General features: G+C 39.3%; 1 protein-coding gene across 1 annotated transcript in view; it reads right to left on the bottom strand.

The window, feature by feature from the left end:
- Positions 1-447: 447 nt before the first annotated feature.
- LOC133364986 (macrophage mannose receptor 1-like) overlaps positions 448-10,717 on the bottom strand; it is a 61,369-nt gene continuing 51,099 nt past the window's right edge. Inside the window, exons 20-25 of the mRNA XM_061586140.1 lie at positions 10,003-10,168; positions 7,761-7,913; positions 6,143-6,253; positions 3,790-3,978; positions 3,139-3,177; positions 448-903 (exon numbers count right to left, since the gene is read on the bottom strand). Coding sequence (XP_061442124.1) covers positions 677-903; positions 3,139-3,177; positions 3,790-3,978; positions 6,143-6,253; positions 7,761-7,913; positions 10,003-10,168 — 885 coding nt within the window. The 3' untranslated portion in view covers positions 448-676. The remainder of the gene's footprint in view (positions 904-3,138; positions 3,178-3,789; positions 3,979-6,142; positions 6,254-7,760; positions 7,914-10,002; positions 10,169-10,717) is intronic.

The raw sequence follows: 10,717 nt of genomic DNA, 5'->3' as shown, positions 1-10,717 counted from the left end.
TCTCCTTTTGCTTTTGCTTTCCTTCTATCTTTAACCATTTTAAGAGTTTTGTCAGTCAGACAGCCAGGTAGGAAACAGGAAAAAACATCAAGGGATGAGTGGGCTAAATGGCAGGATACTGACTGAAGTAGGAATGTGGGAAAAGAGCTTCATCTGTGGTGAATGAAGACAGGAGAGATTAGAGCTGAATAAAAGGGGATGGCAAGGATTACCAAAGGGGGAGGAAACAGAGAAGAGAGAAAGAAGATTTCTCAAGTCTGGGGTAGCATACTCCAGTGGTGGGCTAAGTGGCAGGAGGATAAATAAGCAAACTTAAGTGTGTGCCTGGGGATAAGAAGAGCCCTAACCTTGGAAGAGGGAGGAGTTCACCAGCTGCCTATGAATATAAGAGACACACTGAGGCTCAGAAGGCACCAGGGTCCCACAAGAAGACAGGAATCTTCACAATTCTCAAGTCAATTAATCTTTAATTTCAAAATATTAGGAACAGAATAAGTTTTCACTAAATAATAATAATGTATTCAGAACATTCCACATCTTGAGTCTGGCTGTAGAAAGTACCCTCTGTGTATTTGCACCAAACAATGTCCAACAATGGTTGCCTCTTGAACTTGAATGTCGATTCAGAAGTATGTCTTATTGAACTCAATGCAATGTTTATACTGTTAAATCTTTGTTAATTTCCCTCTCTGTCATCTGCAAGAGTATCTGAATCATTATTCTGAATAATTATCTCCCTGTCATAGTACAAAGAGTTGTCAAAGCTACCAGTGCTATATTGTTGCCTACTTCTTCTTTTGTAGAAAATATAGACTGCAACACCCACACAAATGAGGATGAAGATAACTGGGAGAACCACCTTTGCAACTCTGCCATGTGCTGATGCTGGAATGTCTTCTTGCTCTGCCAATGGGAAAAAAGTACTTTATATACATACATAGAATACTTTAGACTATGACAAACTAATGACAATCCCCTTGCTCAAATAGGAAAGATGGCTGAATGGTGTTTAGGGATGGGGGACAAATTTGATTCAATTCCCATTTAAAGGCAAATTTACCAAATCAAATTTTCCAAAACAATATTATTTTATTTATTTATTAGATTTATATCTATGTAAATTTAAATAAATTTATATAAATAAATAAAATAATGTGAGAACCGAGCCACAGCCATCTTTCAAACTTTGCAATTCTCCAGATTTTGCAGTGTAATTCTTCCGTCAATTAATATGTAATGCATATATTGGGGTAAAGGGTGCAGATATTAGTTAAAATAATATAACATACATTTCCTCTGTTGTTTCTGAACTACAACTAAAACAGGATAACATTATTCGGCACATGTGTAGATGAAAGAGGAACTCTGTTCTTCAATTTTTCACATGCAACGCTATGGAATTTCCATTACATTGAGACTTCTCTCACCCTCCCCAATTCTCCCACTTCATAGTATCAGTTCTTCACCAGAAAGGAGAGTTGCTGTCATTTTCCCTCAGAAAAGTCATCATACCTTAGTGCCCGCATAACTGGTAGACATTATGCTGGCAGAAAGTTCAGCTATTGATGTATGCCTGCCATGCTGCTACTAAAAACACAAATACTACCAGAGGGAAAAAGCGGTAGCCCAACAGCAAAATGACCATCTTTCAGTAATAGTAGTGGGAAAACTCAGGATCGTGGGGCTCAAGAGGAAGGAGTCACCCAACATGTTGAGTAATGGTTTGATTACAGAGTTTGTTGTGGCCCTAATTATCCCACATATTGGGGTATCCATGCTGCAGGATCTCCTCAGATGTGGGGTTGTAGTGCATTCCCTGTACATTTCATTACTGGGGGTGGGTTTCACTGCACTTTTGTCCTATGTGCCGGGGCTTTCTTGTCATTGTTTTCACAGACATTGTAGGCTTTCCAGAATGTGTTTAGCTTGATTCTCATTACTAATGGGGTGAGTGAGTGCAGATCTGTGGTGCGATTGATGGTTCTTCATGTATGCAAGGCTTTTGCAGTGTTCACATGAATGTCAGCCTGTATTCCCTTCCCCCACCTCATTAATCCAGATTTACTCTTTGGCAGAAAATCCGTTTTCCTTAAAAAAAATAAATCCTGTTGTTGGCAACAGCTGTTTGTGATATGTTTGCAATATGTTTGCTGTATGTAAACAACTGCTTTGCAACATTAAGCCCTAGTATGGAAATGAATCAAAGGATAAACTAGAGCCTGAAGCAAGTCATTGATGGTTACTAAGTTGAAGGAGTTTGGCATAAGCTCAACATAGTTTATGTGACCTAATGAGATAGCAGGTAGGGGGAAGGATAGTGTTGCGCGCCTCCCCCAATCTCCGAGCAGTGAGATTTCAGGGGTCCCTGCACTCCTCCAGGGTTTGGTTTCCTTTGGGGAAGAAGTTCAGCGGAGACTGCGGTGTCTTTATGAAATATGGTTTGTTTATTTACACACATTCCAACCTGAGCTCAAGGATGGAGGGGTTCAAGGCATCAGCAGTCCAATATCCAGCTTTTCCATCTGGGTGCAGGGGCATCCTATAGCCGTGATGCAGAGAGCCAGCCTCTCTGCCTGCCTGCAGCCCCAGCCATTCTCTAGACACAACTAAAAACACAAAACTCTCCTAGGCTCCAGGAGGGGAGGAGGAGGCTCTCCTGAAGAGTTTCAATGACAAAAGGGTCTTCCTGGCCCATTCACCAGTTGCTGGGCAACCGATAATCCCAGTATCCTACCTGGCCACTCTATCTGGTTAACAAAGGAGAGACTCATCTGACCAGCAGAGCGAGTTTCTTTCCCCCTAGGCATAGGATTCCAAATCAGGGGCTGGAAACGGGACTTTCAGGGATAATCCATTCTAACCCCCATACCCATAACAATATTTTTGTGTGGCAGCTGCCATTTCCCTAACAGAATGTCCCATGCAACATCTGGGGCATTTTGGAGACAAAAATAAATAGTGGCCAGCTGCCATCTTATTGATCTCCACTGCCTGTCAAAGCTGACCCCCTCCAAACCCGAGAAATGTGACTCTTTAGTTTTGAGTTGAAAGTTATTTTTTGAGAAAGCTTATGTCAGCACTATAGATAACACAAATGCTTTTAATTTTAAGTGAGTTATTTTCATAAAATAGTCTTACCTGTACTTTTTGTAGGTCCTTTAGTTGTCTCTTCAATAACTGTAAAATAAAAGATATACTTAAGGGTAATTACATCAGAGGAAGCTACAGAAAGAAATATTCTCGACCTCCTCGGAAGACAGGTATGCAAAACATTATCTCAATCACCTCCCCTAAAAAGGGGTATTTGCAACTGGGTGGTTTGTTGTTGTTGTTATATGCCTCCAAGTCGACTACGACTTATGGCGACCCTATGAATCAGTGACCTCCAAGAGCATCTGTCATGAACCACCCTAACTGGGTGGTAGTTGTCACAAAACAATGTGTCCAGGGTGGGCTTCTTCAGGAGCGGTCAGATCCCTGCCTCTTTCAGGGCGGCTGGAACCACTCCCTCCCACAACAATGCATTAAATTGCCAAGATAGGAAAAAGTCCCCATGTGGGCAGTAGAATCACAGAAGCACCGTCCTTAGGAAAAGCAGATAAAAGATGGGCAAGCATGAATTTCTAGTAGCATGAATCTAGCCACACACAAGAGTGTATTAGTAATTAGAGAAGAGTATTAGTAATTATATAAAGGTCTAGTCAACACTCAAATACTGTTCTGAATCAGAATTATTACTAAATTAAGGATAACAATAATAATAATTTATAATTATTATTTAAGTCTTACTTTTGTGTTTTTTACATATGAATCCCCTATAAGTGCTGCAGTGTGTCCTGGACCACTTCCCATCATGGTTATTCATGTAAACGCAGTTGTGACCATTATCATGAAAAACATCAAGAGGATTTGCTATGGGCTCTTCATCTTGCCAATTGACAAAATCCACTGCAGTGTTATCTTGCCATAACCATTCTCCTAATTATATAAAAAAATTGGCATAATTACTAAAAACAGAAATAGTAGCATATTAACTATAAGGCATATTATATGGAAACACATTTTAACACTATACTGTTTTTCCACACCAGTTTGGAAAATATGTAAGCAACCACCTTTATCATATGAGAGCACTAAATACACCAACAATATGGAGAGGGTGTCTCTGATTTCTGGCAGCACTGCCCTCCCATGTCCTCAGACCACACTGAGAACTATTTTGATTATCTGGCTTTCAGGATCAGCTTTTTGATAGACAACATAGGGGTGCCATGGGAAGAGGGAAAGTTCACACTGCTCTGGATCAAACCCCTTAACTGTATTACTATTTATTCAAAACATTACTATGCTCTATCTAAAAACAACTTTTTTTGTGTGAATGGTCAGCTCAGCTTTTTTCGTATAATGAACTTTGTTTAACAGATGCAGTTCGTTAAGGTAGGCTGTCACATCTCTAATCTAAAGCGGTAGCTCTGAACTAGGGATGGGTAAGAAACAGAGCTTGGAAAAGTTACTTTTTTGAACTACAACTCCCATCAGCCCCAGCCAGCACCATGCTGGCTGGGGCTGATGGGAATTGTAGTTCAAAAAAGTAACTTTTCCAAGCTCTGAAGAAATTTGATTCAGTTTGCATTTCAAGCCAAATCTATCTAAAAATAGCATGAAAAAATGTATTAGATGTATTAGGAGAGAAATTGCTTGGAAAAATGTGTACATTAGTCAAAATTTCTACAAAAATGTGTTTATTATGAGAAATGTGCACTAAAATGCTAGAGAATTCTTTTTTTAAAAAAATTGTAAACTGCTGCAGAATAGTGAAGAACTGAATTTAAGATTGGAAAAATGAGAAACTGAGAGAACTGAAATTGACAGATCTCTCCATCCCTACTCTGAGCACACTTACTTCAAAACATCACACTGGGAACAATTAATTTGTTTTTAGTTTGCTGGGCTAAATTCTTGGTAATTTATCTCTCAGCCAATCACGTAGTAGAATGAGAAGAGAAAGTTTGTTTTGCTTTTAATCTTTCTGTCTATGGAGGCTCAAGTGTCAGCAGTGAGCCGGGCAGCTTGGTATCAACTCCATCTGATACAGAGGCTGCAACCCTACCTTCCTGTCCATCTTCTCCCATGAGTGATACGTGCCCTGGTCTCCTCTCGCTTGGATTACTGTAATGTGCTCTACCTGGGGCTGCCCTTGAAAACGGTCCGGAAACTACAACTGATACAGAATGCGGTGGCACATTTGATAAAGAACAGCCGTCGCCATGATCACATCACCAATATGGGAGTTTCAGGCAGTCAAATGCTCTGCAGGTTTACTCAGGCATGGACCATAAATGACTTGGGACCTAGGACTACCTTCCCTTGGTAAAAGGTATTGAGATCTTCAGGAGAGGCCCTTCTATCTGTCCTGGCATGATATGGTGTTTGTTTTTAGAGAAATTTGAGGAACAGCCTTCTTGACAGGAGCTGCTCCAAGGTACTGGAACTCCTAACGAAAGGAGGTTCATTAAACCTTCTCCGTTACGGCCTTCTGATGACACTACAAGCTTTTGAAGCAGGCATTTGGCCCACAGAGCTGATTTGCTTGCCACTGCTGCTCTGAGATTTCATCAGTTATTTAATTTAATGAACTGGCTGCCACTTTTATATGCACTTTTATAATGCAGACTTTTGTTTGGCATTACTGTAATCTCGATCAGTTAATTATTTTGAAAGTTTATTACCAAGTTTTATATTGTTCCCCATTCAGATATAAAACTCTTATTCCCAGTTGGGTTTGGTTGGATGGGGCTATTTAAATTTCTAGATGGCTCTCTTTCCTGGCTTGTGCTAGGAGATGGTTAAAAGGCTAGAGGAATCCAAACTGCAGTTCCCTGGGAGGGTGAGAACAATATGTGTGAAGGAGGAGAGAACTCAGAAAATGGATGAGCTTTTTTTCTGAATGCTTGCCAAGAAGGCTCATGAATACCAAGCTGAAGGAAATTTACTAGCACTGTTGAGTAATTCTGGCTGAACTCTTTCACTTCAAAAAAAAATAAAATTGAAGTTTATGCCATATTTTAGCATACTGCTGCATAAAGATGATAAATTTTATATTACAATTATTTTGTAAAAATATTGAATGTTGAAGAATTACCATCTATATTTCTGAACAATCCTATCCAAAAGTCTCCGAGATCAACCTGCTGAATGTGTTCCACCAAAAATTCAATTTCAGCTAAATCTTCTATTGAAGTCAAGGTGGCAGCTAGGAAATAACAGATGAGTAAATTCATTAGACAGAGAAAATGCATATCCTCATCTTTCAAATGTTTTAGTGGAGAATAATCATTGTAACTTAATCCTTTTTAACAACAATACTTTTAAAGCAAATCATGTAATGAAACATTCAACAGAGATGGCATTTTATAAGTTAGGTAGTTCACAAAAGACCTGAGCTAATACTTAAAACATATTTCACACTGTATTTCTAGCTGCACATCCCTACAGCTCTCTAGAGCCACCCCAAGAGAACCTGGAAAAGAAAGTTTTTTATATTAATGAGGTGGGGGGAAATCCTCACAAGATAGAAGCCAAAGTACAATGTGGCTTTGGTACCATGTTTGCTGTGCCAGTCTGTAAAATAAGAAGAACTAAAATAAATTCATTCTCATCCATTTGAAACAGGATTCAATATCCCTTGGTTTCAGGGATATTGGTGAAGCCCTCCACCCAGCTGGCGGGGATGGTGGGGTGAGTGGTAAAGCCCCTTTCCAGGGCAGTGAAGGCAGAGTTGGTGAAGCTCCCTTTCCAAGTCATCAACAACTCTTCCTCTCCTCTCTGCTTGTTTTGTGTTCCTTGTCCATCTCACTTTGACTAATCTTACCTTGAGGCAGGCACCTGCATCACCAGCGGTAAAAGGTTGATGTAGCAGGGAAGCACTGCTGCCGGCACACACCATTTTAATTCCAACCCACCCACTGCTTCTGTGGCCCCAATGGATCACTAGGCCAAGAGGTACTGTGGGGGGATTAAAATGGTGAGCCACAGTGCTGGTTGTGCCTGCTTTGGGCAAGTGGAAGGGAGATTGAAAGGGGTGGAAGACTGGGTGGTGTGTCCTTCAGAAGGCTCAGGCCGTCAGCAAATACCTGACTGTGTTGAGATGACAGGCCTATTACACTGGCTTATCTCAAGATTCTTTTAATAATAAACTTTTTTTGTTGGTTCAGACAGTAAGAAAGAATGTTGTGTGCACTATGTTATACCATTTTTCCTTCCTATCATTTGTCTGGCCAAGGGCATTGTTTATTAATTTTACTGATTAAAGCCATTCATTTTTAATTTGGGAGGAAATCCCGCCTCCCTAATTCTAATAAAGAAAAGAAGTTTTTTTTGTCATTTATTACATTTCCATCCTATACTACTTTGAAGGAGTTCAGGATTATATGCCAGGTTTATCCCCTTCCCAATTTATCCTCACAAGAACCATGCGAGATATCTTAAACTGATGGATGGCAACTGGCCCAAAGTCATCCAGAGAGTTACGTGGGTCAAAGGAATTTCAGCCTCTTTTCTCTCTGGTCAAAGGCCAAGGCTAAAATCCTGTATCTACTTACTTAGGCATAAGCCCCATTGAACTCTATGGCACTTACTTCTGTATAGACATATATAGGATAGAACTGAACTGCAAGTAACTATTAAACCACACTGGCTTTACACACTAACTAGTATGGAAAAATTCATGTTGTTGTGATCTAATTCAAAAAGACACCCACCAAACTGAGAACATTTGAAGGATGCATCTGGCCATTCTCTCTGAGAAGGACTGATTTGATAGCAATGAGCCCGAAAAGGAATCCAAGCTCCCTGGTCTTCTTTTGATGCAGGGCATTTTCCTGGTAACTCTGGAGCCTTAGTTGGAGTTACACCTATTATAAAGCAAATATTGTTCTTTTAAAAAATATATATAGGTACTTTAGAAACCTATAAATAATAGGGGCATGCATAAGATTCAGACAGGTATTGAATCATGAGATGAAGCAGGATACCTCAGAGGGATCTTGGGCTTGTAGAAGATGAAATGGAATCTATGCTGGTTTGCACATGCCAATGTAGGGCCCCCAAGTGCTTCACTGTGCCTAGCTGTTTTAGACATTTAAACAAATTGCTGAAGACAAGTGCCTGCTGAAGGCAAGAATAATCTCTTTAGCATACCAGAATGCCACAGTGGGATGGGTGAAGAGACAGCAAACACTAGAGTGGGGTGGGGACATGGAAGGAAAGCTCAATTGTGACTGACAGATCAAGCTTGTAATCAGAGAAAATTATTTTACATGGAAAGAGAATCAACTTTAAAAACTTACCTAGCAAAAAACCCTGGATTGATAGCACCTTTCTTACCCAGAGATTCCTATGTGTGCAGTTTTCAGACTAATTTGTCCAAGAAACACAAAAGGAGATTAAGTGATTCTTTTTCTACCCACCCCAAAACTGTAACAGCTGCCTTTGTGGGAAAAGTAGTACAATTATCCTTCTGATATGTGGCAGGATTCATGCCCCCAGAAGGTTGACTTTGCCTGCAAATTTCTGCCCCAAAATGAAAAAGTTGTAGATGAGGTGCGCCTGGCGCCAACGCTACTATCTTTTCGGCGCCAGGTGAAAACCTTTTTATACTCCCAGGCATTTTAAAGTGTGTTTTAATAGCATTTTCATTATTATTTGTATTTTGGATGTTGTTTGGTTCTTTTATTGTTTGTTTGTTTTGTTTTCTTGATTTATTGTATTTATACATTGCTTGTTTTTTATCTTTTTGTACACCGCCCAGAGAGCCTTCGGGCTTAGGGCGGTATATAAATTAAATTAAATAAATAAAATAAAATAAATTATTTAGAGCATCGTTGCCACCCTGGGCATGCCCAGCAGAATGACACAACAGCATAGGGGTGGTTCCATCAGTTGGTGCTTTATCATGGGCCTCCTCAAATCTGAAGCTAGCATTTATTCCAGCAATTTGTAAAACCATGAGCCATTGATCACTGAGAAAACAATGGCCTGAATGCTGCCCTCACACCTCTTTCTGGTCAAAGTAAAGCACTTTTAAATATGCAACATAGTGCATATTTACTCAAAATAGAATCCACTGAGTCAAATGAGGCCTACTCCTAGGTATATGCGTATAGGAATTCCGCCTTAAAACATTTGCCTGAGTATCTTCAGTTGAAATCAGTGGGACCTAAATGTGTTTATCTGAGGCTGGATCGTTTATTCTATTTTCATTTGTCTAGCTTTTATACCCTGATGGTTCAAATGGTAACTTTTTATTCATTCGTTCCTTATGAAAGAGGCAAAACTCCCAAGAGCACATTTCTTAGCTCTGGGTTCAGATGGAAATCGTACTGGAATTAGGGAATAAACGATCTGTCAATTGTGGTTCTCTGTTTATCATTTTTCTCACCTTAAATTCGATTCTCCACATTTCTTTAAAAAAATCCTCATGAAAATTCAGCATGTTAGTGGTAATTTCTCCTAATAAATACATTTTTGTATGCAGTTTGACAAGGCATTTTAGCATGTGTTTTTAAATTGTTTTTTAAAATGTGTTTTTAAATTTGTATATTTGTTTTTAATGTTTTTAATTGTTGTAAACCGCCCAGAGAGCTTCGGCTGTGGGGCAGTATACAAATGCAATAAATAAATAAATAAATAAATGTACACCTTTTTGCAACCAATTAATCCTAATATAATGCATTGTGTTATTTTCTCCAATATATTCATTTTGTGCACAATGTCCCCTAATATATGCATTTTTGTAAGCATTATTTGGTTGGAGAACTGAATCACAAAATTCAGATAAGTGTGAATTTGGAAAAATGGCTGTGTTTTAGTACTTGTGTTGTTTCAGAAAGTGCAAATTTGATAAATTCAGCTTTAAATGCAAACTGAATCAAATTTCTCTCCCATCCCTAACTGTTGCTCATTCAGTGTCCCTCACTAAAACAACTACATTCCTTTGCTTACCATGATGCTGCTCACAGACAAAGAAGTATGTTTCATTGCAGGCTCCTGTTTTCCAGTGACCATCAAGATCTAAGTAGACACATGCTATTTTTTGCTTTGGCTCTTCAGGAGCCCAGGCAGTATATATCACTCTCTGGTTGCTTATCCACTTGTATTGTTCCCCAGTCTAAAATACAAATGCACATGACATGAGCTCCACATCATTTACTTTCCTTTTCATTTTATTTACACACACACACATCATCTTTCAGAGGACAAACTCCGGCTACAAATCTGAAGTCATACCTATGCTGTTTAACATCTATATTAAATCCCTGCGAGCTGTCATCTGGGGATTTGGAGTACAGTGTCATCAGTTTGCTAATGACATGCAACTCTATCTTTCCATTACATCTGAATCAGGAGGCTTGTATGTTAATTTCATGGTGTGTGTGCCATTTCTGGCTGAACACTGCTTGTAACTCTGTAAACATTGCAGAATTCTGCTGCCAGAACTGATAAAAAGTTGGTACAGAGATGTCGGATATTCAAAACAATAACGAAGTGAAAGAATAATAAAAGTGTGTGTTGAGCTGACACTATTGAAAAGGACACTCTTGGAAAATCACTGATGCAAGGGTATCAGGTACTAATTTTATTCATCTCCCAGACAGGTTATGATAATTCATAGTCTATGCATGGTCTACATATTGTGGGGTGCCACTCACAATTATTG

The sequence above is a fragment of the Rhineura floridana genome, chromosome 10 (assembly GCF_030035675.1).
Source record: "Rhineura floridana isolate rRhiFlo1 chromosome 10, rRhiFlo1.hap2, whole genome shotgun sequence".
In the NCBI taxonomy this organism is placed as follows: domain Eukaryota; kingdom Metazoa; phylum Chordata; class Lepidosauria; order Squamata; family Rhineuridae; genus Rhineura; species Rhineura floridana.
The sequence above is the reverse complement of the archived record's forward strand: the minus strand, read 5'-3'. Positions and strand labels throughout refer to the sequence as shown.